Genomic DNA, 19,644 nt, shown 5'->3' with positions numbered 1-19,644 from the left:
TTTCTTCTGTACTCACATGCCACACATGAAGCCCTTCGAGGTGGGAGCATAAGCCTTTTGGGGAGTTAAGGCTATTAGCATGAGCCCCAGGAGAGACCCACAACCAGCATGTCCAGGGTCCCCAAGGGAGCAGGAACCAAAGGAGAAGGTAGAGCCAAAKCCCATTACCCTAAAGAAAGATGTAAGGAAGACAAAAGCTCTGGCCAGTGCTTAAATTCTCTCCAGGTGGGTGTGTGTGGGACCCAGGTGGGGCTGCTCAGGACCACTGAGGCTCGCAGGTTCCTCCCTGGTACCCCAGCACAGGTGCTAACAGGGAGCATCATCAGGAATTTTCCTGCCTTGGTGATGACTGGAGTGACAGGAGGGGGAAGAAAGACAAGGAGCCGGAGGTTTCCCAGGGAATAGCCCTAGGGGTCATGGGAAGAAGAAAGCTGATACATATTCAGGTCCTTTCAAAATGGTTTCATTCTCCTGCTCAGAAGCAGTGTCACTCAATGGGGCTAGTCTCGTGATAGAGGGCTATTTATTTTTACGTTCTCARCCTCATGGTTTCCAGTCCCCCCTGCCCTTTAGCCCGAGCTGCAATTATCTTTGCCCTATTCTGACAATGCCACTTGTGAAAACCATGACTGAAATATTTCCAGGTCAGCCGAACTCAACTTCTTATAGGTCAACCTTATCCTGTGGGAGATTTGCTGTATTATGCAGATACCAGCAGTAGGTCACAACTAACAAAGCAGAGCACAGAAATACCGCTCTTCACAGAAACCTGATTGCTGAGCTGAATATAYGTGTGGCGTTTCTAGACTATGCAAAATTAACCGATTTCAGACTCTCTGCAGGGCATCTTGAGCCTCTTGCTGTGTCAACAGAGCCAGAATTGCAGTTTAAATTATTTTATTTCATTCATCCYTCCTCTAAATTTGCTCGGGAGGAACGATTGCCAGCATGTCATGCTTTGGAAAACTGACATTTTAGAAGTTTTCTAAGGCTCAAAGAAGGGTTGGAGAGGAGAGAGGCATCGAGGAGAAAAGGGACTGTGCTCATCTGGTAAATATAATCATTTCCCCATCTCATTCATCCTGATATAAATCAGTGTGAATTTGCACAGAAAACAATGAAGAAATGGTAGTATGAAGCCAATACATGTGTGAGGAGACTCATGTCTCCAGCTTGTATTTGAAACGTGTTGCCTACATGGATTGCTGAGTGTGACATAATTAAGATTATGTGAAACAGCGCCTGCCCAACCTGACCTTCCCCACRTTATTGGGAGCTCATTCATACCCTGAGCACATATAGACTGGAACAACAAAACATATGCACTGCTATTGCCCCATATGGGCTCAATTTACTCTTGAATATTGTCACCTACAGAATATTCCTGAGCAGGAGAATAGCTGAGGTGATAGACAGTACCTGACCATTTTCTCAATGTGGTTTGATAGTTACAGACCCTGGTCACAGCTGTTCAGCATTATGCTGCTKTGGAGCTTCCACTTCCCTCTGCAGCTCATCCCATATGATTTTGGTAGATCTGGAAGCTGGACAGGCCTATAGCTATTTTTGTACCTGCTATCTGGCCTCATCTTCAATGAACAGCCTTAAACCATCTGGAGGATTCTCTAAATTGTATTACGTGAATATCCTCAGCAGATCAGAAGAAATGCTCAGGAATGCATCTCCCCAAATGATCCCTATCCTGCAAAGACTTATGGACTGTGGATGCTTCCATTAATGTCATTTTTATCTGTGCTGCATAAAGATATCGGTATCTATCTGCTGATCTATCTTTCTGTGGCTTACACATATGAAAGCGGGCTCAGGACCTCCGTACATGAGAAAGAATGAGGATGTGAGAGAAATGGAATCTGCAAGGATATTGTAGACGCTTTGAAACAGATCCAACCACAGCATGAAAGCTCTACTGAAAAAAAAAGGCATAAATCCCTGGATAGGTTCACCCAATAGGACTTTAAACATGTTTTTCCAGTTAAGTCCATGCTTAAATGCTCTTCTAAATCACAAAACATGAATGGATTGAGGTTAAGGTGAACTCAACCTGCAAGKCTACCTGTGGCCCTGCTGGATTTGCTCTGTGATCTGTGAGTTACTCCAGTGCTACCCCATCTTTGCTTCCCTTCCTTTTCCCCAGAAGGACCTGCTATGTGGCCTTAAAACTGGTCTGAGGAAATAATTGCTTTGGTATAGCAAAAAAAAAAAAAAAAAGATGTTAACCTGAAATCCTGCCATGATGGGCCTGGAAAGCTGGACATTTCTGTGCCTTTGATATGATTTAGGGACTCCATCACGACTTCTCACTTAACAACTGAGAGAACTCAAGTAGTGTCTCTGAAGAGCACTTCAGCCAGCTAGTTCTGCTGCTCTGAGCTGCCTGTTTAACAGACTCCTCTTGAAACAGTTTCCTTTTCCAGTGTGATCCTCATGACGACCTCATGACAGAGAGCCACATGTTGGCTGCTTTTGAAATCTCAAGCCAAAAGAGGATGGATGGCAACGAAAGCTGTAGAGGTGTGAGTGGTGAGACAGGGTCATCAGGACTGAGGGGAAGTGTTTTTCTGTGGAAAGCCAGGAAATTCAGCCCGTTTTAGCAACTTTCAAAAGGTCCCCAGACTGGGATCTCCAACTATGCTGTTGAATATGATGACAGCCAGGCTGAAGAAGTGTCTTTCCCATGAAGGGAAAGGAGCAGAGCAGGTCACTGCTGTGGTCCAGGCACACATCATTCCCAGGAAGCTCCCAGCACAGGGACACAGTCACTGATCCAAGTGAGGTCTGARGCAAATGGCAGTGGCTGAGGACAACTATAACTTTCCATTACACTTAAATTTTCTGTTTAAGCAAATGCAAAGCTGCAAAAGGTTTGATTTGCACTATAGGATGTGTTTTTTTCCCAAAGTAGCTGGATAAAAGCAAGAAGCACAATAGGAAAAGAATTAGAATGCRACAGTTCAAGTGATAACAGTGAAACCCATCTAAGTTTCTGCATAAATATGTTTGCAGGAATAAGGTCTATCCTGGATTCAAGTATGTGATTAAAAATAGAAATGCAGATTCTGTCTTTTATTATTCTAATTCTTACTATTTAACTCAAAAGAATGTTTCAGTCTGCAATTTCCCATCCTTATAGAGACACCTTTTAAATTCAGTTGTATGTTTCAGAGAAGTGATTTTTCTCTCTTCTGCTTAGTAACAGGAAAATGATATATATTTTTAACATGTTTTTTGAGCCAAGTTGTTGAAGTTTCACATTTCTCACTCTGTAATCAGATCTAGCAGCAGCCCGGATTCTGGAAATGAGGGTCAGAGACTTTGAGGTTTTCCCACCCATAGTATTTACATTTACAAATGCTTCACAGGATTTGAGAAGTGGTCAGATTGATTTTCTCGTGTTTGTTTATCTGCATTGACACTGTAGGAGGCGAGCTTATGAAATAATAATGAGGCTGTTTCAGTGCAGCACATAAGGAACTGCAATTTTCATATAGTTCCAAGTCAGATGGGGCTATTTGTCATATTTGTAGCTGACCCAAATGAAATTGCGGCTGCTTTAAACCTGTATTATCTTTCGCACTCTGAATTTCATAATGGAACTCATTTAAATTCTGCAAATATCGATGAAGTGGTAGTGCTTCAGYTGATAAAATTGTACCTCGGGGTGTTAGGCAGGTTGTGCACATATGGGATTAAGCTCTGGGCCAGTACAGAAGATGAAATCCTAGCCCTATCAAAGATGATGGCAAATCTCCCTTTCACAGCAATATGGTCAGGCTTTCTCTTTATCCTGAGGATTTTCCAAAGAAGGAATTAGGAGGAAATAACAAAAATAATAAGGTGCTAAGCCCTGAGCACACAGACACCAAATGTAATCAGTTACGCAGTGGCAGCGAACCTRAAGACTTCACATAGCCACTTCTTCTGCTTTAAGAGACTTCGGGGTGTTTTATTTATTTTTTTTCCTGCATGTCTTAATGCAGCATTGAAGTCTGAAAAGGGATTTCAATGAGAGTAACAGGGCAATGTGYTGCATCTCAAGAATAAACCATGCCCCTTAGTTCTGAACGTGCTCTGCCCATTGCCATTGTCACCCACCCATTGCCTGTGATGACAACATTCGCAGCAAATGCAGCACCCATAAAGCTGCAGACCTTAGAAAATGCCCTGTGTTTTATGGCACCAACCCAGATAATCCAGGCAGCAAGATACAAATATTATTGTTAAATTTTTTGAAGGTTTATCTGTAGTCAAGTGGCACGTGCAGAATAGAAAACTCCTATAAATGCTAAACAAACAGTGTGAGTTTTCCAGGAAAAAAAGAAAACATRAGGAAGAAAGGAAGAAAACATAAAGAGCTGCATGCAGGTATCTAATCCCTCTTCTATCCAGTGAAAGAGTATCACCTTAATATCACTAATATCACACTTAGAGTATCGCTCTAATATCAGACACACTTTCCTTTGCAAACTAGTCAAGATTTGGTAAGCAGCTGGTGACCATCCTTCAGCAACAGATTTCTACCTCTCCTGGCTTTACCTACTACATGTTCTGATGGATTTAGCTGTTGCTTCTGGGGAACATGGGAAAGAAATGGTACACAAATGTATTTTGTCTTCGTGGTCTTAGGGTCCGGTTTGTTTCTGCAAACTTAACATGTGAAGCTTGGTCTGTTCTTATCTATCTTTGACACTAGACATTCAAATTGGTTTTCCACATCATTTCCCAATTTGGTCACATCAACATGAGGAGGACACAAGCGATCCCAGGGGTGTTCAGGCTTCTCTCATGGCTGGACCAACTAATGAGAGGCATATGCCTTCCTCCTGTGAAGGTTTTCCCAGCCTCCCCTAAGTAATTGATGTCAGAATCAATACGCCTTTTTTTTTTCTTTTTTCTTTTTTCTTTTAAATTTCCTGCTCTTGGAATCTTGTCCAGTAAATTCCTTATTTGGATTTTATGGAGTTTTTGATCATATTTCTGTGGGGATAATTCTTTGGGGATGTCACAGGCACTGAGGAGCTCGAAAGAATTACCGTTGTTGACAAGATGTTTGACCACAGACAAGTGTTCTTCATTAAGAACAGGTTCTATTTTCTACTTATAAAAACAAACTTCCTGCACACTCCAGTTTCAAGGAAATAGCTTATTTTTATATAGACAGTTTGCATTTGAAGCCAGCAAGGGGCTTGGGCCTTCCTGGGCTTTTTATCACATTCTTGCTTGCTTTCCCTTGCCCTTGTCCAACTTCAGAGAGACTCCTCTCAGCAGATCATCAAGCCCTGTCCTAAAACAACAACAAAAAATCCACTAAAATGATCTTGTGTGGTTTTCACAGAGGAGCAGAATGCTGAGCCTACCAAACCTCCACACTGGAACAAGGGCTGAAGTCACCTCGTCCATCCGCAGTTCCTACTCGGCTTCTGCTTGCCATGTTTTAATAATGATAATTCCTAGTTCTGCAATGCTCTGTGTCCATCATCTGCAGCACTTCCACTGCTGTGGAAATGAATGCTCAAGAAAACAGCATGAATTGCCTGTGCTTACCCAGAAATGCAATGGCAGAGCTGTAATTACAGCTTGGGCCTCTTGGGTCTCATTGGAACTATTTTTTTTCTTCCTTCTTAGTGTCATCTGCATAAAAGGCTCCGAAAGGAGTTTCCTGATACCACACAGGGCAAWGCAGCATTTCCTGCAGACTCCTAAYGACTTCAGTGGTTTCCAGCTTTGAGCCTAGCAGAAACCATGACTCAGTAGACATTAAAGCATGTGCCCAATTAAAGCATACAACTTGTCCCATTCCTGGGGAAAGAAGGCAGCTGAGTGGATGTCCAGCTTATTTTCTGCCTTTGTAGTATTGTCAGAAATATCTGTTGATCCCTTTGTTATCTAAAGCTAAGTAACCTTCATGCTTTCCACGTCTCTTTGCAGCACCACGGTGTCTTTTCCAGAAGAAATGCCAGCATGATGATTTGTGGCCATGTTGCAATGGGAAGACTGAGTCTCAGACGTGTTGGCTGCCTCTCCTCCCCAACCCTGCCCGTGCCTCCCCTTCGGGAGCTGCAAGACCAGGCATTTCGCTGGGGACAGACCTGCCTGTGCAAGTGGGCCCATGGGCAACCTGCTCACACAGGAGTAGAGCACTGCTGCTTGACTTGTCCCACCTCTCCAGAGTCATCCTAAAGCATCCTGCACACAGCCACAGCATCAAGGTCCACRGATGCTCATTCCCAGCTCCCATGTGTTATAAAATGCAAGACCAGTRTTTATATCATGTTTTGGATCCGAAAGGGATGACACGTTGACAAAATTTTAGTTCATTCGTACAGATTCATAATGGTTAAGTATGGTTATGGATCTCACATTATCCTCAGTTTACTTCCATTGCAACAAACATCATTATTTCCTTTTAATCTTTTGTTAAGGACAGAGAGAAGGTGAGAATGGGAAGCAGGGGGAACACATTTACGTCATTTGTACCTTAAAGCTTTAAATGAGGCTTTTTTTTTACTTAAAACCTGCATTCACTTAGCCTTTACAAAACATTTCAATAACACAGTTTCCCACGAAATGTCATTTCCACGTTCGAGCAGCCCTAATACCAATACTTACCTCAAAGGGGCCTCGTGAGCCCCAATTAATTAGGACTCCATCCTGACCTACACTGGGCCCTTTGGCCCCGGTCCAGCAGAGCACTTAAACTACATGTTTATCTTTCCACATGTGAGCAGTCCCCCTGATTTCCGTGGATGCCTATGCATGTGCTTAAAGTTAAGCATGTGCTTAAGTGCTTTGCTGGAGCGAGGTCAAAGTACTGAGCACCTTCCAGCCTGAGATCCTTGTATATCCTGCAGAGCATCTCGAGGTCTTCAGAAGCATTACAGTGCTGCATGAGAGAGGCATGTATTTACATAGAGATCCACCTCCTTAAAATGCAACTGGGAGAGATTCAGCAGATTTGCTGCTTCTCTCAAGGCCCGGGCAAAAACATTTGTTTTTCTTTATTTATAACCAGTATTCAAAATATTAGCTGCTTCAGAATCAATACAAAAATACCAGCTCCGCTCATTCCAGACGGGGAAAAAAAAAACATGCAAACAAGCTCACACACACACAGACACATGCCCTGAGTGGAAAATAGCTTATGCAGAAGGATTTATAGCCGTAATTTCTACATCCTGCTGTTTYATGCAGATGAAAACGGGCATTTTATCATCACCATGATGATAAAAGCCCTGGGAAGTATGTGAGAACAAGGCAGAGCAAGAGCGAGAGGTGGGCCTGGCTATCAGCAAAGAGCAAAAGCCCTGGCGTGAGGGTGGTCTCCCATTCATGAGATAACGGCCAAGCTGCAGGAATGGGTGCCCTTTGTGGAAGGCTCTTGTAGCTGGGTGGGGAAGGGAGGTGTGTGGTGGGAATGGGAAATGATGCTTATGGCGTTTGGATGAGGCCTGCAGTTGATTATGTACGTCAGGCGCCTGCCGCCGTCGTTTCAAAGGGATCAGAGACGATACTGGCTCTGAGGAGGTGTTGGGGCTTTCTGGGMGATCTCCATACGTGCCGCTGCGATAATGAGGGAAGGGAGGACACCAGGGACCTGCGAGCAGAATGCAGATCCTCGCCTTGAGGCAAAGCGGGACCTAATAGACTAGTGGGGACATTTTACAGAAAGGGATTTTTCTGGCAACTTGTTCAGTGGGAGCAAGAARCCAGCAGAGCAGTTGGGCTTCAGACCTAAAGGGAAAAAGAGTCTGGTGATTTCAATGTAAGGTCTGAAATACCTGCTGGTGGTCAGCTTCTCCCCTGGCTGGATGCCATGAAAGTGGGAGAGACACCTGAGAGGACGTTCAGGCTTTGCAAAACACATGTTTAACAGAGCAGCCTATGCCTTGGGCTAGAAATCAGAAGAAGGTCTAAGTAATAAAGTTTGTGGCAGATATTCCTGTTTATTAAGAAATATTGTAAGGAATGGGTTCTCTCTCTGTGTTTCTTGGTCCCAAGTGCCCCTGCTCTGCTGGATCTTGAGCATGGACAACTTTCAAAACCAAGTAAGCAGTTCTCTTATAGGAGTATTGATKCCTTCCACAATGCCAGTACATGGTTCCCACTGCTGGTCCCCTCCTCGGATGGTCTCAGCATGAGAGGGCCCGCTCACTGAGTGCCTGGAAAGTGTAATTCATCTTCGGTGCTATCCTGAGCTCCCACCAACACTGGCAGAGTTAGAAAGAGGGAAGASGGGAGGCTTAAAGTTCAGCATGATTTAAAGATGTTAAAAACAGACTCGTGCATGATTTTCACAGAATCTCAGAATGACAGATTTTAGATTAAGCATATTCATGACTTGCCAAGATCACAAAGAGAAACTTCAGCAGTTCAAGGAACTGAACCCACATTTACTAAGTGATGATTGGGGTCCTTGCCAGTGAGACCACCCTTTCTCTCCTAACCCCATTGCAAATTCTCCAGAAAAAAAAATCAGGAAAAAAAACCTCATTCTTCTGACAGGCAGATGTTGCCAGGGCCCTGAGGGCACTAATAGCCCTGATCAGCCTCACCTGTGGCTCCTCCACCCCTCTGCCTATTGGCCCAGGGGACTATTTAAACTCAGCCCAGGWTCCTCAGTGCTTTCTTGGGCTGTACAGGAGCTGGGGCTCCTCTGTTGCTCTCATACCAGTATCCAAGAGCAGGTGAGAATGGTAGGAAGCTGCTTTATGTGAGATGGGACTTGAGGGCTAGATGTGTTCCTTGCCGCATAGGAGGCTTCAGGTAATTTAGTGTCTCTGTACTGTTCCAGCATTCAGGTATGCCTGGATTTTTGCTGGAGGAAGGACTAAAAGCTGTTGCAGTCAGTAGTTGGTTTGGCTTTGCTAGATGTACTTGCTCTGCCTGCATCTGAGCAGTGTTGGAGAGGCTGGAGCTGGGAGATTGTTTTCTGTTGTGTAGCTTGAGCTTTAAATGGAGCATTGACTCAAATACTACTCATCCCCTCTTGAAAMCTCTGAGGATAGATGTGGTGATATGACTGGAAACTGTGTTGCCTCTTATCCTGGATGAAAAGGAAAAGCAGGGATACTTATTTGAACTTTTCTAAGTAAATCCTGAAGCTATAGAGGTGTATTGAGATAACGATTCTTTATCCTTCCTGAGATGGTTCTGCCCTCCTAAGGCAGCTGAAGTGCTGTCCTGACTGCAGTCACGCTAGGTGCCCAGCTCGTGTGTGTGAAATTGAAGAAAAGCTCGGGTGTTTGTGAGCTATCCAAATCCTGGCCTTCYACGGGTGTAGCTGGAAGCCGGGACCGCCTGATGTCGGCTGTGGACAGCAGAGGGAGCCGGTCCCTTTCCTAAGGCAGGGCCAGGCCTGGAGCTGCTGTGGGAGCTGGAGGGCTGTAGGCTTTCACTTGGGAGCTTTCCAAGCCCCAAGGGCAGGGAGAGCTTCCCGGGTGCTGCCATGTAACTGAAGAGCTCAAGGGCAGGAGACCTTCAGCACCTTCCTACCTGGTGCTGATGGCATGGGCCAGTCCCCAAGGAGCTTCAACATCGCTGTGACTCCAGGAAATGGGGCCTGGYAGGGGAATGTGTTTGAACCTGAATYTCTCTTGAACCCCTTATAGCAGGGTTGGGGGTGTGTAAGGGGGCTGCTCCTGCTCATGCTTTCCCATTACACCCATGGCTCTTTGTCTGTCCCCTTCAAGTTTCCCACTCAGACCCATGGAATGACTTTTTGGCTGTAATACCAGTTACAGGTGGGGTATATGGCAGCTCTCCCCATGGCAGAGCAGGGAGGAAGGCAGGTTATGGTACCAACTTTCTCCTCCCACAAGACAGAGGAACAAAAACAGCTTTTTGGGGTAGTGTGAGGGACCTCTCCAGTGGAAATGCTCTCTGTGTTCAGGTTGTAGTTCTTCTRGCATCTTAATGCACCTGTACAGGTTGAAAAGGCTTAAATGTGCTTCAGGAAATGAGTACTGGGATGTATGTATGGGATGTATGTATGTACTGGGATGTATGATGCACAGCCCATTGCTGGTAGTGTGCTTGCAGTGCTGAGCAGCACCTCCTGGCCTCTGTCTGAAATCAAACCCAGATCAATGCAATTAACTTGATAAAAGCCACCACCYGGCAGGAGGCTGTCTCCTCGGGATATGCATCCATCCCCATGTGCTGCTAAAACAAGCCCCTGAGAGCTGGCTGGACCTCCTAATTCTGGGGCAGCTGCCTCTGCAACCAGCAGAGCCGGTCTGAGGGACCCTGTGCAGCTGCCCTGTCTTCAGGCTTGGCCTCTGGTGTGGAAATGGCTAGTGGCAAAACCATGGCCATCTGCTTATTGGTTTTGAATGCACTAGCAACTCAATTTTCCTTGATGGGTTTTTTATCAAGTGCATCCTCTCATCAGTCTCTTTTAGTCAATTTTGTTGTCTTTCATAAAGACAGAACTGCCTGTGGACTAGTGCAACTCTGCTGATATTGAGGTAACCTTGGTGAGCCCATGAATCAAAGGAAGAGGTAAGTGGATATGAAGAAGCTTGTGCTCATCCTACTAAAATCTTATACTTAAAATATTTAATGGTCTTKTTATTTTAAAAATGATCTTTGCTTTGTGGAAGGAAAGCAATAAACAGTTGCTGATGGTTTAATGGCTTAAGTGCAGCTGGGGCATTCAATCAGTCTGAAAAGCAAGTCATTTTTCAAAACTCRAGAGGTTATTGCTATAATGCATCTAATGAAAATGGCCAGAGGAAAATGTGACTTTTCTTGAGAGCTGCGGAAGCTCAATGGCTTGGCCCTCCTGAGTTCATGCTAGGCTCTGGGGAAGAGCTGGGGAGAGGTAAAGATCTGGCCAATTTGGGGCTTTCTGGGGCTTAATGCCCCAGGATTAGTGCAGGAAGGGGAAGGATGAGTCTGGAGGCTTCCCTGTCTGTTGGTGCTGCAGCTTCCTCTTCCCCACCTCTGTAAGCATGGCAGCTTGGAGACAAATGCTCCTAATAGTGATAGCTTCACAAGTGAAAGGTAGGGGTGATATTTATAATATAGTTAATGTTGTAGTCGTTCTCTTTAAGAGTGCAGCTACACAAGGCATATCTAAGTTCTGTAAATGCTTTGCCAAGCTGAAGAGTCTAGTCTGCTTTAGTCAGCTCATGACTTTGAATGTTCTTACTTCTCTGTGCCGCCTTAGTTAACTAGCATCTTCCTCTGATGAAGAAATCATAACTGCATGTAATATGGAAAATGGAACCAACCACAAATCCATATGGTGGGAGAATCACTATCTTCATAATCCATTTGCCTCTTGGGCTACTGAGTGCTGGACAACATGGTGAGAACTATGTATTGAAGCTCCAAGCTCATTTCTGACTGGGAACAGTCTGATGATTGTGGGCCTTCAGAGCTGGACAGATATTTCCCCAGGTACATAGTTTAGTTTAATTTTATTGGCCAATTTGCTATGCAGTCACTGTGAGCTGAGCTGGTCCTAGTTCTTCCTCATCAGTCCTGGTCTACACTGTTCCAAATGTAGTAACTTCAGCAGACTTTGTAGTGTGAGTATTTAGGAAAAGCAGCAAAGAAAAGCCAACAAGGTGTGAAAGCCTGAAAGCTCTAGGCCACCTCAACTGTGAGCAAAGGTTATTCTATCAACACAAATGCCCTTTTATCTTGTATCATTTGTCCCAAATTGTTGGAAGAAATAACCCAGTATTTTTTTCAAGGTGGTTTTATTTTTCTTCATTATCTAAGGTACAGAAGTTATACAACCTTGCAGAGCATGTTTTGTCTGCCCGAACACTTCAGAGGCTACTGTAAAGTGCTGTTTGTGTAAATAAGAGGTTCTTAGAGCTATGAATACTTTTGTCTAATAGCAAATATGAAATATTCTGCTTTAAAACAATAACACTTCCTTTCAGTGCCTGGGGATTTATGCAAGTTTGAGGGACGTGCCATGTAAGAGCAGTCTAAAATAGCTGTGTGGAAGCGAAGGCATCYGTAAACTTCCTTTCTTGAATCTTTTATCTTTGTTTCTGGATAGTCATCAAGGAGGGCTGACTCTCTCCACAGTGGGCAGCTCTGTGCAAAGCAGCCCATTAGAAAAGGGTCCATGTGTAGGGCAGGCTCCTGTGCTGGCAATTTCAGGCCTGTTCCCCATCAGGGAGCAAGTCACACAAACAGCTCTGCTGTCCAAGCTGCATTCCCCTCTTCCCCAGGGAGCTTCCTCAGTGCTCCTATTGATTTCAGCCTGACAGAGCTGACTGATGGATGTGGCTCTTCCAGCTTCTTACAGCCATCTACAAAACCTATGAATTGATTGGATCATCTGGGGATAGGTTGGTGGGATAAACTCATTACCATAGGCTCCTTCTRTAATGTATCAAAGCCTTTATGAGTCTAGGAGTCCATGCAAAACAAAAGTGCAAACTTTGGGATAAAATTTCTGAAAAACTTGCTGCCAGCAAGCAATAAGAATTTGGGACTTAATGAGGTTCTCTGAGAAAAGAACCAAAGTACCTCTTGATAAAGGAATGCTTTTTCAAATCAAGTAGAAGCAGAAATACTGGGCACTTTCTGGGGCTACTCTGTTAAATGTCATAGTATCCACYGCAATATGTGGTTGCTGCTGTGCTAACTTTGCATTTGTGGCACTGTGGAGCTCGCAATTGTGRCTCAGCAGTGCAAGAGCCTGCAGGGCAGTGACTGTTCATCAAGGGCCCTGCCAGCTGATCCATGCCAGGTTCTGCTCTGGGCATAGAGTGCAGTCTCCCTTGCCTTCTGCTGGATGATGCCTGAAAAAGGGAAAGGCTTTCTGAAGTAAAAAAGATATTGAATGAATGTTTGCTGTGTATCCAGTATGCTAGTGCACGGGGTGCTTGTTGGAAGCCCCCAGAAGACAGGGTGCTTGGCTTGCCATGCTCACCATGCACATTTATTATATATAACTAAACAAGGGAGCAACTGGAGGAGCTCTCCTGCTCATCAGCTTCTGAATTAAAGAGCCAGTCCAGCTTGTTAGTTCCTCTGTAGTTCAGTTTTCTGTTTGAAAAACAGATGGACTCAGTGAGGGGGAAGCAGTCATGTAATGCAACAAAACCTTTGATAGAAAAGGGATTCCAATTAACACTTAAAACCTGGCTCTATCCCTTCCTGTAACAGTTCTAAATGTTAATTCTGATCCTCTTATTTTTTAGGCTGCTTTTAGCGCAGGAAAGTGAAGAATTTATTTGCAATTCTAAGGTGTGCTTTAACAAACTGAAAACTCTGGGAAGAGTTACTGGATGCCTGTAATTGCTAGACCACTGTCATGCTGCATCAGACCTGTGATCCTTCCCAGCACTGACGCTGGTGATTCCAAGGCTCAGAAGACAGAGTAAGTAACTAYGGGAGGCAGATGTGGAACACTCCCCCAATGTGTGTCATATTGGGCCTCAATGGTTAGATGAATCCTCCTAATCACATCAGAGTTGTAGCAGACCAGACTCTGATCAGAGGGATCTTGATCCTGATAATTGCTGATGTGTTGTCCTCCTGATGCACCAGGAGTCCCTCAAGGGGACAACTGCAGGATGTGGCTATGTCAGTAAGGCTATTTTGCCTTTATCATCACCCAAAACACATTATCTTACGACCCACTTGCAGTTGCACCTCCTTCTGATAGAATAAAGTACTGATGGATGCACACAGAAGCAGCCATATGCTACTTGTTTATTAGAGCTAACAGCTTTTGTATGTGTACCAGCATGTGTCAGTGCTGCTCCTGGCCTGTTTATGATCTGCAGATTAGGCAGTGGAAGGGAAGGTGCAGCTGGGCTTTGTAGCTTGCTGAGTGCACAGCTGCACCAAAGGATGCTGTGGAGCCAGGGGTTACCCTGCTCCTGTGCCACCTCCTTGGGCAACTGGGGCTGAGGTGTGGGAGATGCATGGGCCACTGCTGCAGACCTTAAAAACACTCAGCAGGAGGATTAGAGCCCTTTAGAGAAGCACTAGGTTCTGCTTTCATAATATTTTTCCTTTCAGTCTCCCYGGGAGTTGGCACAGCTTGGTCTGCCACAAAGCAAGGCTTTATTTCCTTGCTCAGAACATCTTTGGTTCTTGGCAGGACAGCCTCAGCTCTGTGGGTAGATAGGACCCAGCCCAAGCAAAGCTGGGGCCACCTGCCAGGCTGCTTGCTTGGGTCTGTCCCTCGCAGCCTTGGTGCAAGCAGGCGCTTGCCCCACACCTGGGACATGAAGRCAGGGCTGAAGTAGAGCACAGGCAGTGGGTCGAGACAGGGTGGTGATTTCTGTGGGCCTGGAGGAAAGGCAAGGGAGCACATGAGCTGGATGAGCACAGGGAAAGCAAAGATTATATTAACTCTATGATCTGCTTGTTGCAGGGTGAAAGGCAAGATATTGCTGGAATATCCTCCTGATTGCGCATCTGCTTCAGGCTTTTCCAAGTGCTGGATACATGCAGCAACCTGGCAAAGGTGGGTAGCACCCAGCTTCCACTGGGACAAGTCTTTTGGGGAAGTTGGTGCAATAGGAGAACTCCTTACCAGCGCTCTTTGAAGGTAGCTGTGTGCTCACGGTCAGGACTGAGTCTGTTAGGACCTATCTCTTCAAAGAAACCTAATTGATTGCTGTGGGCATTTGGTGCTTACAAGCATCTTAAGGTCTCTGAGATTTCTGGGTAAAAATACAAAATCGGTGTAAAATATTTAAGGTCCTGTGTTTCAGCTAAGGAGGGAACACATACTGTTAGCAATTGGTTCAAAACACAACTTTTAAAAATGTTTCTGAAGAGGAGRAATCAAGGAGATGACAAAAGTAAAAATTGCAGAACTAGACTTTCTTCCTCTATCTTCAAATTATAGAAATGTTATTGCCCAAGTTGATTCCCTGTTTGTGATATGGATGGGGATTAAGATGTAGTGCAGAAGTGAGTAGCTGAARTGTTTTCAGATGAAGGTGACCAAATCACATCAGGGCAGTAACTTGGTGACGTTTCTAGCCTTTTCCCCCACCCTTCGTTAAGTGGCACTGCTATTCTAATCCTCGGGTTTGTAGCTGACGGAGCTACACTCATTTGCTGCTCTGAGGAGAAGGAAAGAGGAGAGGTAACTTCCGAAGTAAAATTGTTAGCTACAAAACAAAATATTTCTCAGACGCTTAATTTCCTGGCAGTTCGAAGCACCTTTCTGGACTTATGCCACTTAAAAGCAAAATACCAGTACATGGTTTGTTATGGTAGTTCTTTTAAAACTTTATGTTGCAATTGAGAAACTATAAAGAAATGTAATTGGATTTTGTTATGCAGAAGCTATTAATTCTAGTCTATTGTGGAATAGGTTCTTCTAAGAGAAATAATATATTTTGAAAAAATGCTAATCTTTTGTAGTCTGTTATACAGTTTATTTTTCAGAAGCCTGCAGTAACTGGCAAAAAGATGAAGTTCATTGCCTTATTTTTCTTTTGTATGCTGATGAACATGCTAGCAGGTAAGATAGTTGCTATATTTCTTGTTTCCTTTTTTCAGAAAGGAGAAATTGGTTTTTTATTACTAAATAGCAGGAAATTAATTAGTATCCCATCTTGCTAGTGTTTGCTGTAATTACTCAGGCTGATAGTGAAGAGCACTTGGTTTATACTGCAGAATGGCTATGAACAAGGAATTCTTTATTTGGCTACTTCAAGAGAAAAAACATTTGTTACCTACTTCTGCTTTGAAGAACTTGGCAGCTTCTAGCTTTGCAGCCAAGCTTTGGTAAATACAAAATGTTTCTGGATGAGACCTGGTACTGATGAGTTTCCTCTATTTTTGCAGATGCCCGATCAATCCGGGATGGAGATGGTAATTTTTAGTGTTACTTTTTTTCCTTTGTCACTAGCAACCAGAAGAGTCATTTGCAACTCCCCATCCTCATCCCTACCAGTGATTTCAGCAGGAATGCTTACTAACCTAAGAGGAGGGTACTTCAGACTCTGGTTCTGGTTAAGGAAGAGGAGAGTGAATTTTAAGTAGCTTCTTTAGAAAAATCACCAAAATATGTGTTACTATATTAGTGAGGGTAAGAATAGAGCTTATTTATTCTCCTTCTTAAAATGGAGAGAAAAAATGCTTCAAATGATTTATTGAAGGCAAATCCTCTACAGGGTTATGATCAAGTCATTATCTGCTTTATGCAAATAAGAAGCCTATGTTTATGCAAATAGCAGGCTTCTAACCATGCTAGGCTCAGATGTCAGACTGTCCTGAACCTTAATACTAGAAATGTTTGCTGACTATTCMCTGGCAAAAATCTTAAAATTTACCAGTTGCCACAAAGACCAAAAAAGAACTATTCCCTCAAAATTGTGCAGATTTATGTGCAGTAACAGTGTCCTACTGTTGGTGGGCATCTCAGTAGGAGCGGTGTGATAGCTGGTAGCATCCTGAGCATGCAGATACAAATATGAAGAGAGCATTGTAACAGATGTGAAAAACAAATGTATACAGATTAACAGCAAGGGGTGGTCTTCATTTGATGCCTTTTAATGTTTTTCCTCTACTGTTATCTTTCCTTGTATCTCTAAACATGTATTGAATAGATCACCTGTGTTTTGACAAATAAAAGGTATAGGGGACACTATTCATGTGCAGCAAGTATTTGTGGCAACCACAGTCAGGTGTCAATATAAAGCCTCCAGGTAGTATTCTGTTACTCATCAGCTTTTATGATCTTTTCTTTCACACTGGGCAAATTGGTGGCCTGCAAAGTGAATCTAACATCAGCTGACAGTTCTGCTCTGCAGGCAGCATTTGGCTGGTTGGTTTGCTTCGTTTTATGCCATCTGTGCTTGTGCACTGCAAATAGACTTCACTGACATTAAGGTCTGATGATAGGATTGTTGAAGGGTCTTAACTCTCACTAAAAACCCTAGTCCAGTGGGGGGTCTAATTATTGGACTGACTCTCATTTCGATGGACTTTAAATAAAATCAGAAGAGTGGGTTTGTCTTGGTAGCCCAGGAAGGCATTTTCTCAGCYGGGAATCACGTTTTTATTATGCTTYTGTGCTTGGCTGGATTTGGGGTCCAGTGGAGGTCAGCTCTTGGTATTTTCAGAACTTGATTTGCTTTCCTTTATGGCCTGAGCTTTAACAGAAAGGCTTTGTGCTGTATGGATCTTACTCTGCATTTTTGCATTGTAGGTCTCTACCAGGAAGAGGTCRCCATGCCCTACTGGCCTTTCTCAGCCAATGACTTCTGGTCGTATGTGGAGTATTTCCGGACCTTGGGAGCCTACGACAGGATCAACGAAATGGCCAAGACCTTCTTTGCTCAGCTCCCCTTTGGGAGTCGCTTGGGTTATAATGTCCCCAGCCATGAGCACTGATGGCTCTGCTCCTCTCTGCTGAGGCTGGTGTCGGGATGTTTGGGGGAAGCCAAGGCTGCCTGGGCAGGTACCGGTGTTACACTCAGCACTCCCTAGTCCCTGTAGCAGTCATATATACACACACATATGTATATATGCACATATATTCATATATGTGTATATATACATACACATACACTTCTTGCTTGGTAACACCAGACAAAATCAGCTTTCTTTTTACAATGTATGCCTGTGTGCAAAACCATTAAACTCTGTATTTTAGTTTCTGCTGTGAGATTGAGTTTTCTTTTGTACAGACATGCCTTGATGCTGATGGCTTTGATGGTGAGCTGCCAGATCCCCTTGCCTTTAGTGTCAGCCTCCACACCCTRGTTTTTGGCTTGTGCCTGTTTTATGGGGGTAGAGTAGGGGTTACTTGTGCTGCAGGCACTGCTGGCAGATCAGACATCACACTGATAGGGGACTGGGTATAAAAACACTTGGCTATGGTGTGTATATGGTCACTTTGCTTGGTGGAGGCTGTAAGAAGAAAGGGTCTTAGGATTGGAAAAATAACTTAATTTTAAATTTAATTTTAAATTTTTTTGTTTAAAATCAAAATCTGTTCGTACATTTTTTCATTTTTTATTTTTCCTCTCCTTTCTGTGCAAGGAGGGGGCAGCAACGCGCACGGTGCAGGCCGGGCGCCAAGATGGCGCGGGCCGCCCCGCGTCGCCCTGGCAACGGCGGCGGGGCGGCTCCTCCCGGCGTGCCGCGCGGCGGAAGCGGCGCTGAGGCGGAGGAGGCGGCGGCGCCGCCATGAAGCCGGCCGTGGACGAGATGTTCCCCGAGGGCGCCGGGCCCTACGTGGACCTGGACGAGGTGCGAGGCGGGGCGCGGGGGGTGCGGCGGGGGCCGCCGCGGCGCGGCGGGGCCTCAGCGCGTGCGTCTGCAGGCAGGGGGAAGCACGGGGCTGCTCATGGACCTGGCGGCCAACGAGAAGGCGGTGCACGCGGACTTCTTCAACGGTGAGTGCGGGGCTGCCCGGCGCCCAGGGCCGGCCCCTTCCCTCCGCCCGGCCTCCTCGCACCTTCCCGCAATGGCTGCGCTTGTGGTCGGCCTCATGCCGCGCTCCTGTGGAGGAGGCAGCGTATGCGGGAGCACCCCCTTAAATTGTGGGAGTTCTGCTGGAAATTCGAGCTKTTGTATCCCTAGCAGGGCACTCTCTTAAGCAGAGATCAGCTCTCGCTCGTTTCRGTGGTAACGGTTATACCAGACTGCKTCAAGCAGGCTTCACCCCAGTTACGTTGCCAGCCTGCGCTCAACACCCAAAGCAGACACAAAACCAAAGGCTTAAGGCACCTTCTGGAACGACCGGAGTGGCGTTGCTGGCATTGCCCCGTTGCATTGGCTGCTAGGGAGTGACACGGGGAGCTGGGGTTTCACCTGTTCTGAATGGGGTAACCGTCATTGCACCCATTTAAAAACAAACTGTTGTTGAAACTTCTCTTTGCTTTCGCTAATCGAATTACAAAGCTTGTATGGTGCAAGCGAAGCTGCCCATTTAACTGAYTTGTGGTAGTTCTGCTTGTGTGGAATGTGTATGATGTGTATGTGAAACATTTTAGTCTTAAGGACAGTTTAATTTATTTTTCTGACTAGATTTTGAAGATCTCTTTGATGATGATGACATCCAGTGAACTTCATCTTCYAGCCCTGCAGTGCTGAGATGTGGAATTCTGCTCTAGGATCACGTGTGGTGGCTGTTATTTATTAAAGTACCCAAAACAGAAAGTCCACTGCGGGGCGAGGGGGTTGATGAGGGGCAATGCAAACTTCTCAGGATTGTGAAACCCAGATGGGTAAAGATAACTGCAACAGGAATTGTGGACTGCCACACTGCATRGGTTTGTTGTTGTTTCTTTTAAAATTTACTTGCTGATGTGCTGATTTAATAAAATCTTGACAAAATCTCCTTCTGGGGTGTACTGTGAAAGTAAGTAGGAATAGCCACATTCCAAACTTTTGTACAGGACTTATTTTTGTGAAATCATTGACTGGTTCTTTTAGATACACAAAAATATCTGGCAAGGCACATTGCTGCTTAGAAAAGTTGTGTTCCTTCCACAGCACGGGATTATCTGGGATTTGGAGGCTGCTTTTTCTGAATGGGCTCCTTGGTGCCTTTGTCCGGTTCCAAGTTTGATATTCAGCTACTGTAGATACTGTGGCTTTAATCTGGGAGACACAGATAAAGAGTAGTACTTTTATCATGACATTTTAAGGAGGAAAAGCGTTACTGCTCTGTAC

General features: G+C 44.8%; 2 protein-coding genes across 6 annotated transcripts; both read left to right on the top strand.

Annotated features, from left to right (window-relative positions):
* The first annotated feature begins 8,645 nt into the window (after positions 1-8,645).
* OTOS (otospiralin) lies at positions 8,646-17,491 on the top strand. Of its 5 annotated transcripts, none has more exons than XM_026038720.1 (8): positions 8,646-8,702; positions 10,443-10,518; positions 11,189-11,329; positions 13,191-13,369; positions 14,375-14,467; positions 15,391-15,478; positions 15,805-15,831; positions 17,171-17,491. In XM_026038720.1, exons 6-8 carry the CDS (start codon positions 15,427-15,429, stop codon positions 17,353-17,355), a joined length of 264 nt encoding a protein of 87 aa, XP_025894505.1. In that variant the 5' UTR covers positions 8,646-8,702; positions 10,443-10,518; positions 11,189-11,329; positions 13,191-13,369; positions 14,375-14,467; positions 15,391-15,426; the 3' UTR covers positions 17,356-17,491. The 5 variants fall into 5 exon arrangements, with proteins under 5 accessions (XP_025894505.1, XP_025894504.1, XP_025894502.1 ...); XM_026038719.1 differs by having other exon boundaries at positions 11,189-11,421; positions 15,403-15,478; XM_026038717.1 differs by having other exon boundaries at positions 11,189-11,421.
* Positions 17,492-18,144: 653 nt separating this feature from the next.
* On the top strand, positions 18,145-19,307 carry COPS9 (COP9 signalosome subunit 9). The gene is made up of 3 exons (XM_026038712.1): positions 18,145-18,216; positions 18,290-18,362; positions 18,997-19,307. The coding sequence occupies exons 1-3, from the start codon at positions 18,154-18,156 to the stop codon at positions 19,032-19,034; spliced, it is 174 nt and encodes a 57-aa protein (XP_025894497.1). The 5' UTR covers positions 18,145-18,153; the 3' UTR covers positions 19,035-19,307.
* The last annotated feature ends 337 nt before the right edge of the window (positions 19,308-19,644 follow it).

This window comes from Nothoprocta perdicaria, unplaced genomic scaffold (genome assembly GCF_003342845.1).
Source record: "Nothoprocta perdicaria isolate Ctin4 unplaced genomic scaffold, notPer1 scaffold_217, whole genome shotgun sequence".
NCBI classification, from domain to species: domain Eukaryota; kingdom Metazoa; phylum Chordata; class Aves; order Tinamiformes; family Tinamidae; genus Nothoprocta; species Nothoprocta perdicaria.
The sequence above is the reverse complement of the archived record's forward strand: the minus strand, read 5'-3'. Positions and strand labels throughout refer to the sequence as shown.

Coding starts and splice junctions, on each gene's coding strand:
- COPS9 (XM_026038712.1), top strand. CDS start 18,154: ATGAAGCCGGCCGTGGACGAGATGTTCCCCGAGGGCGCCGGGCCCTAC. Junction 18,217..18,289: donor CCTACGTGGACCTGGACGAG/GTGCGAGGCGGG, acceptor GTGCGTCTGCAG/GCAGGGGGAAGCACGGGGCT. Junction 18,363..18,996: donor GCACGCGGACTTCTTCAACG/GTGAGTGCGGGG, acceptor TTTTCTGACTAG/ATTTTGAAGATCTCTTTGAT.